This window comes from Lithobates pipiens, unplaced genomic scaffold (assembly GCF_037356315.1).
Source record: "Lithobates pipiens isolate NorthernLeopardFrog02 unplaced genomic scaffold, aLitPip1_a1.2 Scaffold_8, whole genome shotgun sequence".
Classification (NCBI taxonomy): domain Eukaryota; kingdom Metazoa; phylum Chordata; class Amphibia; order Anura; family Ranidae; genus Lithobates; species Lithobates pipiens.
The window spans coordinates 4,289,690-4,315,215 of NW_027507903.1; the positions used below are offsets into that span (position 1 = coordinate 4,289,690).

The 25,526-nt window shown below is 48.1% G+C and overlaps 1 protein-coding gene across 1 annotated transcript in view; it reads left to right on the forward strand.

Annotated features, from left to right (window-relative positions):
- Nucleotides 1–13,831: 13,831 nt before the first annotated feature.
- The window catches only part of UACA (uveal autoantigen with coiled-coil domains and ankyrin repeats), a gene marked incomplete in the record, with an annotated part of 128,754 nt that continues 117,059 nt past the window's right edge, over nucleotides 13,832–25,526 (forward strand). The window contains 1 exon segment of the mRNA XM_077472453.1: nucleotides 13,832–14,026. Within this exon segment, the coding sequence (XP_077328579.1) occupies nucleotides 13,979–14,026 (48 nt within the window).

The window sequence follows — 25,526 nt, forward strand, 5'->3', positions numbered from 1 at the left end:
CGAAATGACACTTTGTGCAGGGACAGTTCTAAGCACAGGAAACATGCGCCCCTTCACAGGCATACTATAGACACCCCCCAGCTACGAAATTTAAAGGAATATTACACTTTTATTGTTTCACTTTAATCATTATTAAAATCACTGCTCCTGGAAAAATGGCTGTTTTTAAAACTTTTTTTTGCATTGATCCATGTCCCCTGGGGCAGGACCCGGGTCCCCAAACACTTTTTAGGACAGTAACTTGCATATTAGCCTTTAAAATGAGCACTTTAGATTTCTCTCATAGACTTGTACAGGGTGTTCCGGCTTTTTCGAATTTGCCACGAACAGCGCAAATTGTTCACTGTTCGCTGATGAAGTCACGTGACATGTGACGATACGCGTTGGAATAGGAGGAATTAGGACACCGGAAGTGACGTCCGTGACACGAGCGGAACGCTCGTTTGTTTGATTTGCAAACTATCTGTTTTATGTTTGTGAGTACCCTTTCATTACTTTTTAAAGAGGAAGTAAACCCTGATGAGTTTACTTCCTCTTTCATTCCCTGCAAAGGCAAATCATAATGGAGTACTGTGCATCGCATTGTAGTCCATTATGTGTCACTTACCTGACACAGGAGCCAGCGAAGTCGCCGCTGTCCCCTGTAGTCCGCCGCATCCATCTTGTTGGTGGGGTCTCGCAGCTCCGCCGCTGTCATTCGTCGAAGCCGCGATGACGTCACTCCCGCGCATGCGCACGGGAGCCGACACGCGTGGCAGCTCCGTCGTTGAGAATGCCGCGCTCAGTGCGCCTGCGCGCCGCTATCTACGGCGCATGTGCCGTAGACAGCGGTGCCTGTTTTAGGGCAAATATCTCCTAAACCGTGTAGGTTTAGGAGATATTTCTTGGACCTACAGGTAAGCCTTAATCTAGGCTTACCTGTAGGTCAAAGTGGTTTGTAAGGGTTTACAACCACTTTAAATGAATAAAAGTTCATAACATACTTCACCATTGGAGCCTACCTTTATCCTTCCCTATGAGACCTCGACGTAACTATTGAGCTATCATCACCAGTCGTGGGGACATTATTAACCTCCCAGGAGTAGGGATACAATCCCTGGATTGCCTGTCATTTTATTGCTCTGCTGTTTACCTTACAGCAGTAAGGTAAGGGGCCACTCCACCAAAGAGGCACAAGAGTTTACATTCACTGTTTTTGGCACTCTCTATTTGGAGAAGCACCTTATGAGCCACGTGTCACTTTGTTTTTTCTATATAGAGACTCAAGTTCATTTCCTTTATTTTGCTGCAGTTACACTGTGTGATTCACATTTATGTCAGTATTGGTATACTTGTTTATTTATTGTGCCTGACTTTGCTCCGGTTATGAGGATTTTGATTGCACTTTACTATCGCACTAATTAGAGGTTTGAGTTTCACATATGCGATTTTGGATTTATGTATTTCTAAGCACTAGACACTTTACTATCCCTTTTGTGATGTGATCTAAGCACCTAAGGCCACGTACACACGGGCGGATTGTCTGCCCAACTAAGTTCGTCAGACAATCCGACAGACAATCCGTTCAAAATTTGCATGAACGGACTTGACCACACACGATGAGCAGACAGTCCGCTGAAAGCGTGCGTGATGACGTGTACGGCACGTACGACGGGACTAGAAAAACGACGTCCTATACACTGCAATGCAACCTTCAGCCGTGTAAATCCTTTCTGAGCATGCACCATACTTAGTCCGTCCAACTTGCCTACACACGAGCGGACTGTCCGCTGAAACCAAGTTTGGACGGACAAAACCAAGTTTGAACGGACTGTCTTACGGAAATTCCGTAAGACTTTGTTCGTCAGATTGTCCGCTGAAAAAGTCCGCTGAAGCCCACACACGAGCGGATTGTCCGCTGAAACACGGTTCAGCGGACTAAGTTGGACAGACAATCCGCCCGTGTGTACGCGGCCTTACACTTTATTCACTTACCGCATTGTTTGCTGTTGTTGCATAACCTGTGTTTTGTAATTTTTCGGGCTATACTGGCTTTGCACTTTTATGTAATTGTTTACCCTTGGGGAAATGTGCTAGGGGTTACACACTGAATCTGCTAATTTCATGCACTAGGCACTTTAGTTTAGCATAATATTTTAAGGTAGCGCAACACCATTTATTTGATTTTGACATATGATTTTTGGTGGTAGGGCTTATACCTCTGTCGGTGGTTTGCCGCAACCTGCCCTTAAGCCCCGTACACACTATCAGATTGTCTGCTGAGTTTTTCCTTTAGATTTACCAAAACCATGTAGTAGAAGGGCCAGCCTGATTGCAGACACATTGAAACTCCTAAGGTTTGACCTCATATTATATGGTTTTGGTAAATCTGAAGGAAAAACTCAGCAGACAATCTGATAGTGTGTATGGAGCTTAAGTGTTAGTTTACGAGTTGTATGATAGCGCGGGGATACTCCAATTTTTTCTACTAAATCCTGCAAACAGTTTGCTGAAGACAAGCAGACTAAGGACATGGATTACTGGAACCATGTCCTGTGGTCTGATGAGACCAAGATAAACGTATTTGGTGTCAGGTGGTGACAAGCGTGTGTGGGGGCAACCAGGTGAGGAGGACAAAGACAAGTGTGTCTTGTCTACAGTCAGGCATGGTGGTGGAGTGTCATGGTCTGGGGCTGCATGAGTGCTGCCGGCACTGGGGGGCTACAGATCATTGAGGGGACCATGAATGCCAACATGTACTGTGACATACTGAAGCAGAGCATGATCCCCTCCCTTCAGAGACTGGGCCGCAGGGCAGTATTCCAACATGATAACCACCCCAAACACACCTCCAAGATGACCACTGCCTTGCTAAAGAAGCTGAGGGTAAAGGTGACGGCCTGGCCAAGCATGTCTCCAGACCTAAACCCTATTGATCATCTGTGGGACATCCTCAAATGGAAGGTGGAGGAGCGCAAGGTCTCCAACATCCACCAGCTCTGTGATGTACTGACAGCCAATCTTATTTTCTGAGGCCCGAAAAACGCCAGGACAGTACAAATACCCTCCAAATGACACCTTTTTGGAAATTAGACAGTCTGAGGCATGTAATGCCCCGTACACACGACCAGACTTTTCAACATCAAAAGTCTGACGGAATGATTCCGGCAGACTATTCGATCGTGTGTGGGCTGCAGCGGACTTTTGATTTGCAAAAGTCTGACAGACTTTAGAAATGGAACATGCTTCAAATTTTTCCGAAAGAACTCCGCCGGACCCAGTTCCTACTGAGAAATCCGCTCATGTGTGTGCTAGTCCGACGGACAAAAACCGATGCGAGGGCAGCTATTGGCTACTGGCTATGAACTTCCTTATTCTAGTCCGGTCGTACGTCATCACGTTCGAATCCGTCGGAGTTTGGTGTGATTGTGTGTGGCCAAGTCCGTTCATTCGGAAAGTCCGTCAGAACTCTGTCAGAACTCCGTCAGAACTCCGTCGAAAGTCTGTCGGACCTAAGTCTGGTCGTGTGTACGCGGCATTAGAGTAAGAAAGTAAGAGTAGTAAGAGGCATGGTGAGTTTTTCGAAGTTGTAATTTTTCTTTTTTTGAAAATTAAGAAATTGGATACAATTTACCTTGTCTTCATACATGTACAATATCTCACACAAGTGAGCACACCCCTCACATTTTTGTAAATATTTTATTATATCTTTTCATGTGACAACACTGAAGAAAATAATGGCGGCCACACAAAATATTGACCCTTTGGGCCCAATTTGGACATTTTCACTTAGGGGTGTACTGACTTTTGTTACCAGCGGTTTAGACATTAATGGCTGTGTGTTGAGTTATTTTGAGGGGACGGCAAATTTACACTGTTATACAAGCTGTACACTCACTACTTTACATTGTAGACAAGTGTCATTTCTTCAGTGTTGTCACATGAAAAGATAGAAGAAAATATTTACAAAAATGTGAGGGGTGTACTTACTTTTTTGAAATACTGTATATATATATATAAATAAATAAATAAATAAATATATATATATATATATATATATATATATATATATATATATATATTTTTTTTTTACATTTTTGTTTGTTGTCACAATGAAGATAATATATAACAGCAAAGTTTTCATCTGTCATTAATAGGTTAACGATTGGCTACAGCTAATCACATAGTACAGGGTGCTGTGATTGGCCCAGGTACCATGTGATAGCTGTGAGACAATCAGAGCATAGGCAACAAAGCGAATATGAAATAATTAATAACAGCTGTCAACATTGTGATCATGTGATTGCATAGCGATCACATGATCACCGGGCCCCCGAGTACCGGGATCTGCAATCCACTCTGACACAGCAGTCGGGGGGGCGGGGGGTTTGGGGTGGGGGTAGGTGCAGTGCACGCTCCTAAACCCAGATCAGGCACATGATGTACAGCTACATGATTGTGCCTGCACAAAAAACTGTTCAGCCATAACTATACCTAAAGGGGCCTAAACCTGACATGGCACTACAAAGGGGCGTGACCCCAGGATACTGCCAGGTGCCTACCCTTAGGGCAGTAGAAAGGAGCATGACCCCAGGATGCTGCTAGGAGCCTACCCTTAGGGCAGTAGAAAGGAGCATGACCCCAGGATGCTGCTAGGAGCCTACACTTAGGGCAGTAGAAAGGAGCATGACCCCAGGATGCTAGTAAGGAGACTAACCCTTAGGGAACTACAAAGGGGCATGACCCCAAGATACTGCTAGGAGCCTACACTTAGGGCAGTAGAAAGGAGCATGACCCCAGGATACTCCTAGAAGCCTACACTTAGGGCAGTAGAAAGGAGCATGACCCCAGGATCCCGCTAGGTGCCTACCCTTAGGGCAGTAGAAAGGAGCATGACCCCAGGATACTGCTAGAAGCCTACCCTAAGGGTAGTAGAAAGGAGCATGACCCCCGGATACTGCTAGGAGCCTACCCTTAGGGCAGTAGAAAAGAGCATGACCCCAGGATACTGCTAGGAGCCTACCCTTAGGGCAGTAGAAAGGAGCATGACCTCAGGATACTGCCAGGAGCCTACCCTTAGGGCAGTAGAAAGGGGCATGACCCAAGGATACTGCTAGGAACCTACCCTTAGGGCAGTAGAAAGGAGCACGACCCCAGGATACTGCTAGGAGCCTACCCTTAGGGCAGTAGAAAGAGCATGACCCCAGGATACTGCCAGGAGCCTACCCTTAGGGCGGTAGAAAGGAGCACGACCCCAGGATACTGCTAGGAGCCTACCCTTAGGGCAGTAGAAAGGGGCATGACCCAGGATACAGCTAGAAGCCTACCCTTAGGGCAGTAGAAAGGAGCATGACCCCAGGATACTGCCAGGAGCCTACCCTTAGGGCAGTAGAAAGGAGCATGACCCCAGGATACTGCCAGGAGCCTACCCTTAGGGCAGTAGAAAGAAGCATGACCCCAGGATGCTGCTAGGAGCCTACACTTAGGGTAGTAGAAAAGAGCATGACCCCAGGATGCTAGTAAGGAGACTAACCCTTAGGGAACTACAAAGGGGCATGACCCCAAGATACTGCTAGGAGCCTACACTTAGGGCAGTAGAAAGGAGCATGACCCCAGGATGCCGCTAGGTGCCTACCCTTAGACAGTAGAAAGGAGCATGACCCCAGGATACTGCTAGGAGCCTACCCTTAGGGCAGTAGAAAGGAGCATGACCCCAGGATACTGCTAGGAGCCTACCCTTAGGGCAGTAGAAAGGAGCATGACCCCAGGATACTGCTAGAAGCCTACCCTTATGGCAGTAGAAAGGAGCATGACCCCAGGATACTGCTAAGAGCCTACCCTTAGGGCAGTAGAAAGGAGCATGACCCCAGGATACTGCCAGGAGCCTACCCTTAGGGCAGTAGAAAGGGGCATGACCCCAGGATACTGCCAGGAGCCTACCCTTAGGGCAGTAGAAAGGAGCATGACCCCAGGATACTGCCAGGAGGCGGAGCCTACCCTTAGGGCAGTAGAAAGGGGCATGACCCCAGGATACTGCCAGGAGCCTTCCCTTAGGGCAGTAGAAAGGAGAATGACCCAAAGGATGCTAGTAAGGAGACTAACCCTTAGGGAACTACAAAGGGGCATGACCCCAGGATACTGCTAGGAGCCTACCCTTAGGGCAGTAGAAAGGAGAATGACCCCAGGATACTGCTAGGAGCCTACCCTTAGGGCAGTAGAAAGGAGAATGACCCCAGGATACTGCTAGGAGCCCACCCTTAGGGCAGTAGAAAGGAGAATGACCCCAGGATACTGCCAGGAGCCTACCCTTAGGGCAGTAGAAAGGAGCACGACCCCAGGATACTGCTAGGAGCCTACCCTTAGGGCAGTAGAAAGGGGCATGACCCCAGGATACTGCTAGAAGCCTACCCTTAGGGCAGTAGAAAGGAGCATGACCCCAGGATACTGCCAGGAGCCTACCCTTAGGGCAGTAGAAAGGAGCATGATCCCAGGATACTGCCAGGAGCCTACCCTTAGGGCAGTAGAAAGGAGCATGACCCCAGGATTCTGCTAGGAGCCTACACTTAGGGCAGTAGAAAGGAGCATGACCCCAGGATGCTAGTAAGGAGACTAACCCTTAGGGAACTACAAAGGGGCATGACCCCAAGATACTGCTAGGAGCCTACACTTAGGGCAGTAGAAAGGAGCATGACCCCAGGATGCCTCTAGGTGCCTACCCTTAGGCAGTAGAAAGGAGCATGACCCCAGGATACTGCTAGGAGCCTACCCTTAGGACAGTAGAAAGGAGCATGACCCCAGGATACTGCTATGAGCCTACCCTTAGGGCAGTAGAAAGGAGCATGACCCCAGGATACTGCTAGAAGCCTACCCTTAGGGCAGTAGAAAGGAGCATGACCCCTGGATACTGCTAGAAGCCTACCCTTAGGGCAGTAGAAAGGAGCATGACCCCAGGATACTGCCAGGAGCCTACCCTTAGGGCAGTAGAAAGGGGCATGACCCCAGGATACTGCCAGGAGCCTACCCTTAGGGCAGTAGAAAGGAGCATGACCCAAGGATGCTAGTAAGGAGACTAACCCTTAGGGAACTACAAAGGGGCATGACCCCAGGATACTGCTAGGAGCCTACCCTTAGGGCAGTAGAAAGGAGCATGACCCCAGGATACTTCTAGGAGCCTACCCTTAGGGCAGTAGAAAGGAGAATGACCCCAGGATACTGCCAGGAGCCTACCCTTAGGGCAGTAGAAAGGAGCACGACCCCAGGATACTGCTAGGAGCCTACCCTTAGGGCAGTAGAAAGGAGAATGACCCCAGGATACTGCCAGGAGCCTACCCTTAGGGCAGTAGAGAGGAGCACGACCCCAGGATACTGCTAGGAGCCTACCCTTAGGGCAGTAGAAAGGAGAATGACCCCAGGATACTGCTAGGAGCCTACCCTTAGGGCAGTAGAAAGGAGAATGACCCCAGGATACTGCCAGGAGCCTACCCTTAGGGCAGTAGAAAGGAGCACAACCCCAGGATACTGCTAGAAGCCTACCCTTAGGGCAGTAGAAAGGGGCATGACCCCAGGATACTGCTAGAAGCCTACCCTTAGGACAGTAGAAAGGAGCATGACCCCAGGATACTGCCAGGAGCCTACCCTTAGGGCAGTAGAAAGGAGCATGACCCCAGGATTCTGCTAGGAGCCTACACTTAGGGCAGTAGAAAGGAGCATGACCCCAGGATGCTAGTAAGGAGACTAACCCTTAGGGAACTACAAAGGGGCATGACCCCAAGATACTGCTAGGAGCCTACACTTAGGGCAGTAGAAAGGAGCATGACCCCAGGATGCCGCTAGGTGCCTACCCTTAGGCAGTAGAAAGGAGCATGACCCCAGGATACTGCTAGGAGCCTACCCTTAGGGCAGTAGAAAGGAGCATGACCCCAGGATACTGCTATGAGCCTACCCTTAGGGCAGTAGAAAGGAGCATGACCCCAGGATACTGCTAGAAGCCTACCCTTAGGGCAGTAGAAAGGAGCATGACCCCCGGATACTGCTAGGAGCCTACCCTTAGAGCAGTAGAAAGGAGCATGACCCCAGGATACTGCCAGGAGCCTACCCTTAGGGCAGTAGAAAGGGGCATGACCCCAGGATACTGCCAGGAGCCTACCCTTAGGGCAGTAGAAAGGGGCATGACCCCAGGATACTGCCAGGAGCCTACCCTTAGGGCAGTAGAAAGGAGCACGACCCAAGGATGCTAGTAAGGAGACTAACCCTTAGGGAACTACAAAGGGGCATGACCCCAGGATACTGCTAGGAGCCTACCCTTAGGGCAGTAGGAAGGAGCATGACCCCAGGATACTGCTAGGAGCCTACCCTTAGGGCAGTAGAAAGGAGAATGACCCCAGGATACTGCTAGGAGCCTACCCTTAGGGCAGTAGAAAGGAGAATGACCCCAGGATACTGCTAGGAGCCCACCCTTAGGGCAGTAGAAAGGAGAATGACCCCAGGATACTGCCAGGAGCCTACCCTTAGGGCAGTAGAAAGGAGCACGACCCCAGGATACTGCTAGGAGCCTACCCTTAGGGCAGTAGAAAGGGGCATGACCCCAGGATACTGCTAGAAGCCTACCCTTAGGGCAGTAGAAAGGAGCATGACCCCAGGATACTGCCAGGAGCCTACCCTTAGGGCAGTAGAAAGGAGCATGATCCCAGGATACTGCCAGGAGCCTACCCTTAGGGCAGTAGAAAGGAGCATGACCCCCGGATACTGCTAGGAGCCTACCCTTAGAGCAGTAGAAAGGAGCATGACCCCAGGATACTGCCAGGAGCCTACCCTTAGGGCAGTAGAAAGGGGCATGACCCCAGGATACTGCCAGGAGCCTACCCTTAGGGCAGTAGAAAGGAGCACGACCCAAGGATGCTAGTAAGGAGACTAACCCTTAGGGAACTACAAAGGGGCATGACCCCAGGATACTGCTAGGAGCCTACCCTTAGGGCAGTAGGAAGGAGCATGACCCCAGGATACTGCTAGGAGCCTACCCTTAGGGCAGTAGAAAGGAGAATGACCCCAGGATACTGCTAGGAGCCTACCCTTAGGGCAGTAGAAAGGAGAATGACCCCAGGATACTGCTAGGAGCCCACCCTTAGGGCAGTAGAAAGGAGAATGACCCCAGGATACTGCCAGGAGCCTACCCTTAGGGCAGTAGAAAGGAGCACGACCCCAGGATACTGCTAGGAGCCTACCCTTAGGGCAGTAGAAAGGGGCATGACCCCAGGATACTGCTAGAAGCCTACCCTTAGGGCAGTAGAAAGGAGCATGACCCCAGGATACTGCCAGGAGCCTACCCTTAGGGCAGTAGAAAGGAGCATGATCCCAGGATACTGCCAGGAGCCTACCCTTAGGGCAGTAGAAAGGAGCATGACCCCAGGATTCTGCTAGGAGCCTACACTTAGGGCAGTAGAAAGGAGCATGACCCCAGGATGCTAGTAAGGAGACTAACCCTTAGGGAACTACAAAGGGGCATGACCCCAAGATACTGCTAGGAGCCTACACTTAGGGCAGTAGAAAGGAGCATGACCCCAGGATGCCTCTAGGTGCCTACCCTTAGGCAGTAGAAAGGAGCATGACCCCAGGATACTGCTAGGAGCCTACCCTTAGGACAGTAGAAAGGAGCATGACCCCAGGATACTGCTATGAGCCTACCCTTAGGGCAGTAGAAAGGAGCATGACCCCAGGATACTGCTAGAAGCCTACCCTTAGGGCAGTAGAAAGGAGCATGACCCCTGGATACTGCTAGGAGCCTACCCTTAGGGCAGTAGAAAGGAGAATGACCCCAGGATACTGCTAGGAGCCTACCCTTAGGGCAGTAGAAAGGAGAATGACCCCAGGATACTGCTAGGAGCCCACCCTTAGGGCAGTAGAAAGGAGAATGACCCCAGGATACTGCCAGGAGCCTACCCTTAGGGCAGTAGAAAGGAGCACGACCCCAGGATACTGCTAGGAGCCTACCCTTAGGGCAGTAGAAAGGGGCATGACCCCAGGATACTGCTAGAAGCCTACCCTTAGGGCAGTAGAAAGGAGCATGACCCCAGGATACTGCCAGGAGCCTACCCTTAGGGCAGTAGAAAGGAGCATGATCCCAGGATACTGCCAGGAGCCTACCCTTAGGGCAGTAGAAAGGAGCATGACCCCAGGATTCTGCTAGGAGCCTACACTTAGGGCAGTAGAAAGGAGCATGACCCCAGGATGCTAGTAAGGAGACTAACCCTTAGGGAACTACAAAGGGGCATGACCCCAAGATACTGCTAGGAGCCTACACTTAGGGCAGTAGAAAGGAGCATGACCCCAGGATGCCTCTAGGTGCCTACCCTTAGGCAGTAGAAAGGAGCATGACCCCAGGATACTGCTAGGAGCCTACCCTTAGGACAGTAGAAAGGAGCATGACCCCAGGATACTGCTATGAGCCTACCCTTAGGGCAGTAGAAAGGAGCATGACCCCAGGATACTGCTAGAAGCCTACCCTTAGGGCAGTAGAAAGGAGCATGACCCCTGGATACTGCTAGGAGCCTACCCTTAGGGCAGTAGAAAGGAGCATGACCCCAGGATACTGCCAGGAGCCTACCCTTAGGGCAGTAGAAAGGGGCATGACCCCAGGATACTGCCAGGAGCCTACCCTTAGGGCAGTAGAAAGGGGCATGACCCCAGGATACTGCCAGGAGCCTACCCTTAGGGCAGTAGAAAGGGGCATGACCCCAGGATACTGCCAGGAGCCTACCCTTAGGGCAGTAGAAAGGAGCATGACCCAAGGATGCTAGTAAGGAGACTAACCCTTAGGGAACTACAAAGGGGCATGACCCCAGGATACTGCTAGGAGCCTACCCTTAGGGCAGTAGAAAGGAGAATGACCCCAGGATACTGCTAGGAGCCTACCCTTAGGGCAGTAGAAAGGAGAATGACCCCAGGATACTGCCAGGAGCCTACCCTTAGGGCAGTAGAAAGGAGAATGACCCCAGGATACTGCCAGGAGCCTACCCTTAGGGCAGTAGAAAGGAGAATGACCCCAGGATACTGCTAGGAGCCTACCCTTAGGGCAGTAGGAAGGAGCATGACCCCAGGATACTGCTAGGAGCCTACCCTTAGGGCAGTGGGAAGGAGGATGACCCCAGGATGCTAGTAAGGAGACTAATCCTTAAGGAACTACAAAGGGGCATGAAAAAGCACCCCCCCCCCCGTGGGTGAATTTCTCCTACCAGCAAGAACACAGCACAACAATACAATACGGTGTAAAGCAATTCCAACAGTTACAGTCCACACAGGTCATATTTACAACCTGCTATGTACAATAAACACAACTTCCCCTTTCTGTATTACAAACTAGAACTGAGAAAACATGAGCCCTTCCCCCCAGGGGTGTAGATGAAGAATGACCTAATGTTCATAATAAAAAAAACTAACAACCAAACATTATTTATTTTCTGAAAGCAGACACCCTGGAGAATAAAATGGTGGTAGTTCCCCCCGTTTTACTTACCTGAACCCCCGAACTTGACCCACGCTGTCTCTCTGCCCGGAGTTCTCTGCTCTTGATTTGATAGATTGATAGCAGCACAGCCATTGGCTCTCACTGCTGTCAATCAAATCCAATGACGCAGCGCTGGGGGGCGGGGCCTAGTCCTGCATTCGGCCTCTATGGACGCCGAAGGCTGGACTCGTGAGTGCGCACCCGCAAGGTAACCCCCCGGGAGAGCGCTTCTCCCAGGACGTTATCAGATGCGGGGAGGAGCCGCCGGGGGACCCCAGAAGATGTTCGGGGCCACTCTGTGCAAAATGATCTGAACAGTGGAGGTAAGTATGACATGTTTGTTATTATTATTTTTCTTTAAACAAACCTTTAGTGTCACTTTAAGTGCTTGGGCGTAACTTTGAATTCCTATGTGATGCATTTTTTAGGGACGGGTTTTCTTTAATGAGACATCGGGGTTTATGTTATAAAATGTTGCAAATAGTTAATTTATTTTCTTCTCTGATGTTATGAGGCTGCATTGATGGATGCTGATGAGGCGACATTGATGAGGCTGCATTGATGAAGCGCGGATGAGGCTGAATTACTGGGCACTGATGGGGCTGCATTGATGGGCATTGATGGGTGCTGATGAGGCTGCATTGATAAGGCTGCATTGATGGGCACTTATGAGGCTGCATTAGTGGGGGCTGATAAGGCTGCATTGATGAGGCTGCATTTATGGGCGCTGATGAGGCTGTATTGATGAGCATTGGTGAAGCTACATTGATGAGCACTGATGAGGCTCCATTGATGAGAACTGGTGAGGCTGCATTGATGGGCACTGATAAGGCTGTATTGATGCGACGCTGATGAGGCTGAATTGATGGGCACTGATGAGATTGCATTGATGAGATGCTGGTGAGGCTGCATTGATGGGCGCTGATGAGGCTGCACTGATGGGCACTTATGAGGCTGCGTTAATGGGGGCTGATGAGGCTGTATTGATGAGTACTGGTGAAGCTACATTGATGGGCACTGATAAGGCTGTATTGATGGGCGCTGATGAGGCTCCATTGATGAGAACTGGTGAGGCTGCCTTAATGGACACTGATAAGGCTGTATTGATGGGCACTGATGGGCGCTGATGAGGCTCCATTGATGAGAACTGGTGAGGCTGCCTTAATGGGCACTGATAAGGCTGTATTGATGGGCACTGATGGGCGCTGATGAGGCTCCATTGATGAGAACTGGTAAGGCTGCATTGATGGGCACTGATAAGGCTGTATTGATGGGCACTGATGGGTGCTGATGAGGCTCCATTGATGAGAACTGGTGAAGCTGCATTGATGGGCACTGATAAGGCTGTATTGATGGGCGCTGATGAGGTGGTTCTGATGGATGCTGATGATGATGCATTGATGGGCAGTGGTGGGCGCTGATGATAAGTGTAAACAATGTACTCGCTGTGTCCTGTCAGCCTTGCCTGTGATTGGCTCTTCTTTCCTCACACAGACATAACATTGGAGGAGAAGACTGCTGATAACTAGGAAGTCTGTTTACATGAGACCCGCTGTGATTGGTCCTCCCCTCCCCCATCTGTAATCAGCTGATACAATTGAGTATTATTCTGTCTCTGGGCACAAAAAGCAAAAAACAAAACATCTCCGGCAGAGAGAGGGTTAAAGTGAATGTAGCCGTGTATTAGTTGTGTATATGTTGTGTATTTGTGTATATGGTGTGTATTTGTTGTGTATTTGTTGTGTTGTGTATTTGTTTGTTTCTATTTCTCTGTCTACAATTATCATTGAAAGTGAAAGAAAAGCCCGAATTGTGTGTTGTACCCAGAACAGGAAGTGAGGGAAATCCTCCAATGGGGACACTCAGTGTGGAGGGATTTCCTGTCACTTCCTGTGGTGGGAACGGGACAGGAAGTGAAGAGAAATCTCCTCATATGGGGGCCGGGATGGCACTACACGGGTCCTAACCCTCCAATAGGAGAGAAGAACAAATCTTTTCCCCCCCAATTGCATTCTGAGCGGGTCGGTGCGGGTGATGTCATCTCTATATCTCTGTATAGAGAAGAGATACCGATCCACATAAGTGACCCCACCCTGACCGCCGTATATGATGGATTCCGGTGTCACCCTGCGCCCCGCCCCCCCACACCTGAGTGACGTCACGCTCCGCCCCGCCCCCCACACTGAACACCTGAGTGACGTCACGCTCCCGCCGAAAGGTGTGTCTGTCCCTCAGCCAGGGAGAAAAAGTTGTGAGAGGAAATCCCGCCCACCAACTTTTCCATGGCGGTGATTGGCCGGAAGTCAGTCAGTCCTGGTCATTCCAGCAATCCGATTGGAGGAACGGAGAGGAGCGGTTTACAGGCAACTGAGGGGAACAGAGAGAGAGCGAAAGAGCCAGAGAGAGAGAGAGAGAGATATTTACATCCATCCATAGAGGAGAGCGAGAGAGACCCCTATACATCCATAGAGAGGGGGAGATGTGAGGAGAGGAGCCGCCATGAAGAGTCTGAAATCCCGACTGAAGAAACATGAAGTCACCATCAATGTGAGTACCGAGAGATCCCTACATACCCCATGTGTCCCCTCCCCCACCCCCTACATACCCCATGTGTCCCCTCCCCCCTACATACCCCATGTGTCCCCTCCCCCCCTACATACCCCATGTGTCGCCCTCCCTCCCCCCCTACATACCCCATGTGTCCCCTCCCCCCCTACATACCCCATGTGTCGCCCACCCCCTACATACCCCATGTGTCGCCCACCCCCTACATACCCCATGTGTCCCCTCCCCCCACCCCCTACATACCCCATGTGTCGCCCTCCCCCCCCTACATACCCCATGTGTCGCCCTCCCCCACCCCCTACATACCCCATGTGTCCCCTCCCCCTACATACCCCATGTGTCCCCTCCCCCACCCCCTACATACCCCATGTGTCCCCTCCCCCCTACATACCCCATGTGTCCCCTCCCCCCCTACATACCCCATGTGTCGCCCTCCCTCCCCCCCTACATACCCCATGTGTCCCCTCCCCCCCTACATACCCCATGTGTCGCCCACCCCCTACATACCCCATGTGTCGCCCACTACATACCCCATGTGTCCCCGCCCCCCACCCCCTACATACCCCATGTGCGCCCTCTCCCCCTACATACCCCATGTGTCCCCTCCCCCCCTACATACCCCATGTGTCGCCCTCCCTCCCCCCCTACATACCCCATGTGTCCCCTCCCCCCCTACATACCCCATGTGTCGCCCACCCCCTACATACCCCATGTGTCGCCCACTACATACCCCATGTGTCCCCTCCCCCCACCCCCTACATACCCCATGTGCGCCCTCTCCCCCTACATACCCCATGTGTCGCCCTCCCCCACCCCCTACATACCCCATGTGTCCCCTCCCCCCCTACATACCCCATGTGTCGCCCACCCCCTACATACCCCATGTGTCGCCCTCCCCCACCCCCTACATACCCCATGTGCGCCCTCTCCCCCTACACCCTCCATGTGTCTGTACCCTTAAGGTGGGGTAGTAAAATATCTCCCCAATAGGAGCTCCAGAATATTTTCGGTTGTGGAGCGTCGGGTGTTTTTTCAGGGGGCATTTTGGCAAATTTGTAGCGAGGCAAAACGGAGATGCCCGCGGTGCCGTTCGTTGTTAGACATCCTAAGTGCGGGTAACAGACGTGCGTTTTGTTGGGTGACAACAAGTGCTACAAACTTGCCAAAACGTCCCCCGACACCAAAAAAATGTTTTTGGGGCGGGAGGGGTTTGCTGCTCTTGGAGGAACCCCCCTTGGGCGCAACGAGCGGGACCGTGCGCCGTCTCTACACTCCGGTGTGAATTGGGTCCCGCGGGGCGCAGGTTCTGTGCGGGGCGTTTCTCACCGAAGGTTTTCATATTGCTCGCCAGATTATTGTATACTGTTTTATTTATTTTTTTGGTGGGATTGTGATGTCAGATGGCGGGGGTGGGGGGGTCACTGTCTTCCTTGTCTTCGATTGGTGGGGAAAAAACAAGTATTTGATCCCCCTGCTGATTTTGTACGTTTGCCGACTGACAGAGAAACAATCAGTCTATAATTTGGTCGGTTTATTATAACCGCGAGAGACGGAATAACAACAAAAATTATCCAGAAAAACAAAATAACAATTCCAAAAAATTATAAATTGATTTGCATTTTAATGAGTGAAATAAGTATCTGACCCTTTTCACAACACGTGACTCGGTGGCAAAACCCTTGTCGGCGATCACAGAGGTCGAACGTTTCTTGGAGTTGGCCTCCAGGTTCGCACATCTCAGGAGGGATTTTGTTCTCTTTGCAGATCTTCTCCAAGTCATTAAGGTTTTGAGGCTGACGTTTGGTAAATCGAACCTTCAGCTCCCTCCATATATTTTCTATGGGATTGAGGTCTGTAGACTGGCAAGGCCACTCCGGAACCTTAATGTGCTTCTTCTTGAGCCGCTCCTTTGTCGCCTTGGCCGTGTGTTTTGGGTCATTGTCCATTTTAAGTGCCCTGGCTGACGGAAGGAGGTTCTCACCCAGGATTTGATGGTACATGGCCCCGTCCATCGTCCCTTTTGATGCGGTGAAGTTCTCCTGTCCCCTTTAGTGGAGGAAAAAAAACCCCAAAGCATAAATGTTTCCACCTCCATGTATGACGGTGGGGGATGGGGTTCTTGGGGGTCATAGGCAGCAGTTGAGTTGATGCCAAAGAGCTTGATTTTTTTGGTCTCATCTGATCACAACATATTTTCAGCTGCAGTGCTCGGGGGGGCCCCAGGGAAAGCATTGGAGCGGGGGGGGGGGGGGGGGTAAGTATTGGAGCAGGGGGGGGCCCCTCTTCTGCCCTGAAGCATGTGTGCTGTTAAAGCTGAACTGTTAGCTGCTTGCCGACCAGCGCACGACAATGTACGTGGGCACAACGGCAAGGCTGGGCAAATGGGCGTACCTGTACCGTCCCTTTTTTAAGACGCGTCTTTGTGGCCGCGCACACGTGCCCGCCGCATACTCCGTGAGCGTGCCCGTGGGCTCGATGTCCACCGGGGGGCCCCACGATCATGACACAGAGTGGCAGAACGAATGTAAACAAGGCATTTCCCTGTTCTGCTTGTCTTTGGGAGCAGTGATCGCTGTCATGTTCTAGTGAGCCGAGGCCCCCCCACAGTTAGAATCACTCCCTAGGACGCACTTAACCCCTTGATCGCCTCCTAAGTGTTTAACCCCCTTCCCTGACAGTGTCATTTACACAGTAATCGGTGCATTTTTATAGCACTGATCGCTGTATAAATAACAATGGTCCCAAAATAGTGTGAAGTGTCCCGCAATGTCGCAGTCACGATAAAAAATCACAGATCACTACCATTACTAATAAAAAAAATAAAAATAAAATATTTAATAAAAATGCCATAAATCTATCAACTATATTTTGTAGATGCTATAACTTTTGCGAAACCAATCTCAATATACGCTTATTGCGTTTACAAAAAAAAATATGCGTGAAAATAAATATTATATTATATATTTATTTTCACACACATTGCGTTTACAAAAAAAATAAATAATATCTGTGAAAATAAATATATAATATAATATTTATTTTCACACATTTTTTATTTTATTTTATTTTTTTGTAAACGCAATAAGCGTATATTGAGATTAACTTTTGTGAAACCAATCTCAATATACGCTTATTGCGTTTACAAAAAAATAATAATAAATAATATGTGTGAAAATAAATATATTATATATTTTCACACATTTTTTATTTTTTTTTTTGTAAACGCAATAAGCGTATATTGAGATTGGTTTCACAAAAGTTAATCTCAATATACGCTTATTGCGTTTACAAAAAAAAAAAAAAAATGTGTGAAAATAAATATTATGTTATATATTTATTTTCACACATATTATTATTATTATTATTATTATTTTTTTTTTTTGTAAACGCAAAATGTGTGAAAATAAATATATAATATAATATTTATTTTCACGCATATTTATTTTGTAAGCGTATATTGAGATTGGTTTCGCAAAAGTTATAGCATCTACAAAATAGTTGATAGATTTATGGCATTTTTATTAAATATTTTGTTTATTTTAATAAAAATGCCATAAAACTATTCCCTATTTTGTAGACGCTATAACTTTTGCACAAACCAATCAATATACGCTTATTGCAATATATTTTATTATTATTATTATTATTATTACATATATATATTTTTTTTTTTACCAAAAATATGTAGAAGAATGCATATCGGCCTAAACTGAGAGAGAAATTTTTGTTTTTTTCTTTCTATATTTTTGGGGGATATTTTATTATAGCAAAAAGTAAAAAAATATTGCTTTTTTTTATTTTTCTTCAAAATTACGGCTCCCCCTTTTTTTATATATTTTTTTATTTATTTTGTTTATAGTGCAAACAATAAAAACCGCAGAGGTGATGAAATGCCACCAAAAGAAAGCTCTATTTATGAGTACAACGCTGCACGACCGCGCAATTGTCAGTAAAAGCGAAGCAGTGCGAATCGCAAAAAGTGCTCTGGGGCTGATGTGGTTAAGCAAAATGTACCCGTGCAATGCGCCCCCCCCCCCCCCCTCTCCCTCTTGCCGCCACAACACTGCAAGGGTTAAATATACACATTTTGAATGATGGTAAACCCAATAAAAATTAATTAGTTTGGGAATTCTAAGCTTGCATATTTTATATTAGTCATTGAAAATGAATCCTCCTTGGTGGACTGGCCTCTGCCTCCCTGTTTGCTGGTATTTCCTGGCTGCAAAGGAGACAAACTCGTTCATGCATGCTCCTGGCCGGGGCTGTGTGCATCTAATGAAACACACAGTCCCCCCCCCCCCCCCCTGCAGCCGGCCCCTTCTCCAGCTCCTGATTTAGGGATGAGCACAGGTTGGTTCAGGTATAAATCCATCCTGGACTGAGCTATCCCACCAGGAAGCTGACAGCCAGTCAGGAGGCAGAAGGCACTCCCCAGCCTGCAGTTGCAGATATTGTATATGGGGGGGCAGAGTATATTTGCAGCTGTGGTGCAGGGAAAAGCCTCCTGATTGGCATCTTTAACAGCTTCCTGGCCCGGGTTTGGACTCGTGTTCCAAACCCCATCAGGTCTCAACAAGACTCGGGTGATCACAGATCTGGCCCCTTACCACGTGATCAGCTGTCAGCCACTCATGTGATGTAAACGGAGGATCAGTAATCCAGTGTGTTGTGTGTTTTTTCTTTCTTTCCTTCCTTTTCTTCTTTCCTTTTCTTCTTTCCTTTTCTTCTTTCCTTTTCTTCTTTCCTTTTCTTCTTTCCTTTTCTTCTTTCCTTTTCTTCTTTCCTTTTCTTCTTTCCTTTTCTTCTTTCCTTTTCTTCTTTCCTTTTCTTCTTTCCTTTTCTTCTTTCCTTTTCTTCTTTCCTTTTCTTCTTTCCTTTTCTTCTTTCCTTTTCTTCTTTCCTTTTCTTCTTTCCTTTTCTTCTTTCCTTTTCTTCTTTCCTTTTCTTCTTTCCTTTTCTTCTTTCCTTTTCTTCTTTCCTTTTCTTCTTTCCTTTTCTTTCCTTTCTTTTCTTTCCTTTCTTTTCTCTTCTCGCGCTGATAGCGCGTGGAGGAAAAAAAAAGCTAATCGCTGCCTTCTGTTTGAAGGGACATCGGTCCCGCAGAGGAAGAGCCTCATGTGCCCACCAGTACTGCCTACCAGTGCCACGAATCAGTGCCAACAGTACGTAACTGCCACCTATCTATGTCCATCAGTGCAGCCTCATCAGCCTACATCAATGAAGGAGAAAAACAACCTGTTTGCAAAATATATTAACAAAATGTAAAACTTATTATTATTAATATATATATATATATATATTTTTTTTTCAATTCGGTCTTTTCATTTTTTTTTTATTATTTATTTTTTAACAAAAAATAAACCGCAGAGGTGCTCTATTTGTGGGGGGGGGAAAAAAAGATAAAAATCTCATTTGTGTACAGTGTATGACCGCATACTTAGTCAAAGAGTGACCGCGCTAAAAGCTGAAAATTTCTCACTCTCTCGAACTTGTTGGAAGCTCCTCTGTGGTATTGTGGATCCGGTATCAGCTCTGAATTCAATGGATTGCCATTGGAACCCAGGCCGAGCTCCCCTCCTCCTCCTCCTTCTTTTTTTTTTTTTTTTTTTTCCCAAGCACCGGACATGTAATGAAAGGTATATCCCAGTCGGTAGCTGTGTGGGTTTTAATCATTATCCGTGAAACACAATAAACCTTGACAGGTGAAACGTTGTCACACCCGGGTGTTTCCATTCCTGAGAAAAGAGCAGTGACATGTTTCAGCCTCGGGCACTGAATACATGGACGATAGTCTGTGGGGTTGGGAGAAGATTGTACAGAGAAATGCGTATAAAAGGAAGTGTAGTGGAGATCAGACAACGCCGGGCTTCTCTACCTCCTGTAATGATATACAGCATCTCACAAAAGTCGCACACATTTTTTGTAAATCTTTTTATGTGACAACACTGAAGAAATGACACTTGTCTACAATGTAAAGTAGTGAGTGTACAGCTTGTATAACAGTGTAAATTTGCCGTCCCCTCAAAATAACTCAACACACAGCCATTAATGTCTAAACCGCTGGCAACAAAAGTCAGTACACCCCTAAGTGAAAATGTCCAAATTGGGCCCAATTAGCCATTTTCCCTCCCCGGTGTCATGTCACTCGTTAGTGTTACGAGGTCTCAGGTGTGAATGGGGAGCAGGTGTGTTCAATTTGGTGTTATCGCTCTCACTCTTTCATAGTGGTTACTGGAAGTTCAACATGGCACCCTAAGATCCCTTTTTACACTGAGCAGCCCTGGGGTGTTGGCGGTAAAGCGGTGCTATTTTTAGCGCCGTTTTACCATTGTTTTAGCGACACTATTCAGCCGCTAGCTGCAGCGGAGCTTTGCTGGCGGTATAGCAGCGCTGCCCCGTTGTTTTCAATGGGCAGGGGCGCTTTAGGAGCGGCGAGTTCACCGCTCCTAATGCGCTCCAAAGAAGCTGCTGGCAGGACTTTTTCTGACGCTCTGCCAGCGCACCGCTCCAGTGTGAAAGCCCTCGGAGCCTCTGTTTCAGAACGCTTTTCAGGCGCAATTTTTAATGCTATAGCACCTGCAAAGTGCCTCAGTGTGAAAGGGGTCCAAGTGAAAATGTCCAAATTGGGCCCAAAGTGTCAATATTTTGTGTGGCCACCATAATTTTCCAGCTCTGCTTTAACCCTCTTGGGCATGGAGGTCACCAGAGCTTCACAGGTTGCCACTGGAGTCCTCTTCCCCTCCCCCATGACAACATCACGGAGCTGGTGGATGTTGGAGACCTTGCGCTCCTCCACCTTCCGTTTGAGGATGTCCCACAGATGATCAATAGGGTTTAGGTCTGGAGACATGCTTGGCCAGTCCATCATCTTTACCCTCAGCTTCTTTAGTAAGGCAGTGGTCTTCTTGGAGCATGCAGCCCCAGACCATGACACTCCATCATGCCTGACTGTAGACAAGACACACTTGTCTTTGTCCTCCTCACCTGGTTGCCCCCACACACGCTTGTCACCATCTGACACCAAATACGTTTATCTTGGTCTCATCAGACCACAGGACATGGTTGCAGTAATCCAAGTCCTTAGTCTGCTTGTCTTCAGCAAACTATTTGTGGGTTTTCTTGTGCATCATCTTTAGAAGAGGCTTCCTTCTGGGACGACAGCCATGCAGAACAATTTGATGCGGTGTGTGGCGTATGGTCTGAACACTGACAGGCTGACCCTCCCCCCCCCCCACCCCTACAACCTCTGCAGCAATGCTGGCAGCACCTCTGGATATGACGCTGAGCACGTGACCTCAACTTCTTTGGACCATGGTGAGGCCTGTTCTGAGGGGAACCTGTCCTGTTATACCGCTGTATGGTCTTGGCCACCATGCTGCAGCTCAGTTTCAGGGTCTTGGCAATCTTCTTATAGCCTAGGCCATCTTTATGTAGAGCAACAATTCTTATTTTCAGATCCTCAGAGTTCTTTGCCATGAGGTGCCATGTTGAACTTCCAGTGACCAGTATGAGAGAGTGAGAGCAATAACACCAAATTTAACACACCTGCTCCCCATTCACACCTGAGACCTTGTAACACTAACGAGTCACATGACACCGGGGAGGGAAAATGGCTAATTGGGCCCAATTTGGACATTTTCACTTAGGGGTGTACTGACTTTTGTTGTCAGCGGTTTAGACATTAATGGCTGTGTGTTGAGTTATTTTGAGGGGACGGCAAATTTACACTGTTATACAAGCTGTACACTCACTACTTTACATTGTAGACAAGTGTCATTTCTTCAGTGTTGTCACATGGAAAGAGAGAAGGAAATATTTACAAAAATGTGACTGGGGGGTGTACTTACTTTTGTGAGATACTGTATGCGCAACATTGTTTGAACTTTGAAACCATAAAAAGGTGATGTCGTTGATGGGCAAACAAGGCATTCTGGGAAAATTGCTCCTCGTATTCTTACTAGCCTGTTATTACCGCACCACCTTATTACCCGGCTGAAATATAAACTTGTTCTCCTCTATTTACTTTTAGAGGCTCATGTGGTTTGTCGGCATAATGACATTATTTCCACACTGGTTGTGGTTTCACTGCAGACAATAAAGAGCAGCTCCGGGCAACGAGTATAATCCGCCCCTAGACCAGCCAAGTCTCATCCAAGGTTCTGTGCAACCCTGAGGTTCCTACTGTGGTTGCTGTGGGTGATTGGCTTCCCATTTGCTGTTGCCTGCATAGTTTAGGGCCAGTAGCAATAGGCAGAGGCCACTGCTTTACACCAATGATCTTCTTTTTTTTTTTTTTCCCCTGTCTGTATGGGTGGCATACTTCCTGTTACCCTCTGACCCCCATTGAATTGGTTTTAGCAGGGGTTCCCTGACGAGTTTCAATACCGGTCTTCCTCAGGGGGTAAAGTGATAATCATATAGAGCAGTGCTCTCAACTTTCTATACAAAGGGCCTGTCCTTCAGACTTTAGGGGGTGGGCAGACTGTGGCCATTGGGAGTAGAAAATGTCCTGACATCAGTGAGGAAGAAGACAATGCACCATCTTTGGTGTCAGTGGGAGACATTTTTCCCCTTTCACTGTTGCCAGAGGGAGAAATTGTTTTCCCCTTTTGCTGGTGTCAGTGGGGGAAATTGCCCCCCCCCCTTTTGCTGGTGTCAGTGGGGGAAATTGCCCCCCCTTTTGCTGGTGTCAGTGGGGGAAATTGCCCCCCCTTTTGCTGGTGTCAGTGGGGGAAATTGCCCCCCCCCTTTTCTGGTGTCAGTGGGGGAAATTGCCCCCCCTTTTCTGGTGTCGGTGGGGGAAATTGCCCCCCCCCTTTTTGCTGGTGTCGGTGGGGGAAATTGCCCCCCCCTTTTGCTGGTGTCGGTGGGGGAAATTGTCCCCCCCCCCCTTTTTGCTGGTGTCAGTGGGGGAAATTGTCCCCCCCCCCTTTTGCTAGTGTCAGTGGGGGAAATTGTGCCCCCCCCTTTTTGCTAGTGTCAGTGGGGGAAATTGTGCCCCCCCCTTTTTGCTAGTGTCAGTGGGGGAAATTGTGCCCCCCCCTTTTTGCTGGTGTCAGTGGGGGAAATTGTCCCCCCCCCCTTTTGCTGGTGTCGGTGGGGGAAATTGTCCCCCCCCCCCTTTTTGCTGGTGTCAGTGGGGGAAATTGTCCCCCCCCCCTTTTGCTAGTGTCAGTGGGGGAAATTGTGCCCCCCCCTTTTTGCTAGTGTCAGTGGGGGAAATTGTGCCCCCCCCTTTTTGCTGGTGTCAGTGGGGGAAATTGTCCCCCCCCCCTTTTGCTGGTGTCAGTGGGGGAAATTGTCCCCCCCCCCTTTTTGCTGGTGTCAGTGGGGGAAATTGTCCCCCCCCCCTTTATGCTGGTGTCGGTGGGGGAAATTGTCCCCCCCCTTTTCTGGTGTCGGTGGGGGAAATTGTCCCCCCCCCTTTTCTGGTGTCGGTGGGGGAAATTGTTCCCCAAGGGCCAGATTTTGGAGGCTATTTATATAGAGGGTACAGAATATAATAGTGATCAGCACAACTTCCTATGATTGGATAACATACAATGAAATGATTACTGTGACAAAATCCATAAAAAAAATGCACAAAAATTTATAATAGCGATCGATCAATTGCTGTGAAGAAAGTCCTTTTCAAACATTGCGCCAAAATTCCTGTGATCTACAAATCTTGTGAAAAACAATTCTTGTTATGATTCTTCTATTTGTGATCTTCGTGTGAACTCAATGAGGAATATAAACCGCCTTAACGATCTCCCTGAGACGGGTCAAATCTCCATCTCTTCACCCCACAAGGGCACAGTACGGTTGTGCCATACACTTTCCATGTTCGGATGATGGATTGAACAGAGCTTCGTGAGATGTTCAAAGCTTGGGAGGTTTTTATTTTTTTATTTTTATACCCTAACCTGCTTTATACTTCTCCACAACTTTATCCCTGACCTGTCTGGGGTGTTCCTTGGCCTTCATGATGCTGTTTGTTCACTAAGGCTCTCTAACAAACTCTTGAGGTCTTCACAGAACAGCTGCATTTATACTGAGATTAAGAACACACAGGCGGACTCTATTTACTAATTAGGTGACATCTGAAGGCAATTGGTTCCACTAAATTTTAGTTAGGGGTGTCAGAGTAAGGGGGGGGGGGCTGAATACAAATGCCCCTACGCACACGCGCACACACACACACTTTTCACATATTTATTTGTATCATTTACAATTTTCCTTCCTGTGTCACTTTGTGTTGGTCTATCGCATAAAATCCCAATAAAACACATTTATGTTTTTTTTTTTTTTGGTTGTAACATGACAAAACATGGAAAATGTCAAGGGGTATGAATACTTTTGCTTGGCACTGTATCTCTCACGTCTCTAGTATCGGAGCTACAGTAATGAGAGACCGGATCGCATGAGTTTCATGTTTTAATGTTGCTGTACATGCCTGAGCTCCTCCGCCCTGCTACGTGTGTACAGGAGCCCCCGGGAAGTAGTTGTATTATTTGGCACATATGAAATACTGGGAAATTTTCATGAATGTGTCCACAAACCCCCCTGCCCCCCGCCCCGCCCAGCCTCGCCTCTCTGATGTCGCTGCTTATCGCAGAAACTTATACGGGGGGAAGTGTGAGAACTTGCCTTCCTACGCACTGCTCTTATAATGAATTGAAATACAAAATGCCTGCGGGGCAAAGCGGTGATCATATCAACATTTTTTGTTGAATTTCCCGGGTTACATCAATACTATGTGGAACCAGCATGATTACTGCGCCGATTATCGCATCCCTCCCGCAGGCGGTTCACACTGCCTTCTGCTGACCGCTGCGGGTGTCATTGTTAATGACACCCCCAGATTGGTTCACGGGTTGCAGTGCCAACTGTGAACTGGCACAGGAATTGCATAAGTGAGAACACCCATGCCAATCCGATTTTCAGTACCGGGGGAGGAGTTCCTTCTTCTTTCTTCTTTCTCTTCTTCTCCTTTCTTTCTTCTCCTTCTCCTTCCTCTTTTCTTTCTTTCTTCTCTTTCTCCTTCGTTCTTTCTTCTCCTTCTCCTTTCTTTTCTTCTTCTTCTCCTTCTCCTTTCCTTTTCTTCTCCTTCTCCTTTCTTTTCTTCTCCTTCTCCTTTCTTTTCTTCTCCTTCTCCTTTCCTTTTCTTCTCCTTCTCCTTTCTTTTCTTCTCCTTCTCCTTTCTTTTCTTCTCCTTCTCCTTTCTTTTCTTCTCCTTTCTCCTTTCTTTTCTTCTCCTTCTCCTTTCTTTTCTTCTCCTTCTCCTTTCTTTTCTTCTCCTTCTCCTTTCTTTTCTTCTCTTCTCCTTTCTTTTCTTCTCCTTCTCCTTTCTTTTCTTCTCCTTCTCCTTCTTTTCTTCTCCTTCTCCTTTCTTTTCTTCTCCTTCTCCTTCTTTTCTTCTCCTTCTCCTCTCCTTCTCCTTCTCCTTTCTTTTCTTCTCCTTCTCCTTTCTTTTCTTCTCCTTCTCCTTTCTTTTCTTCTC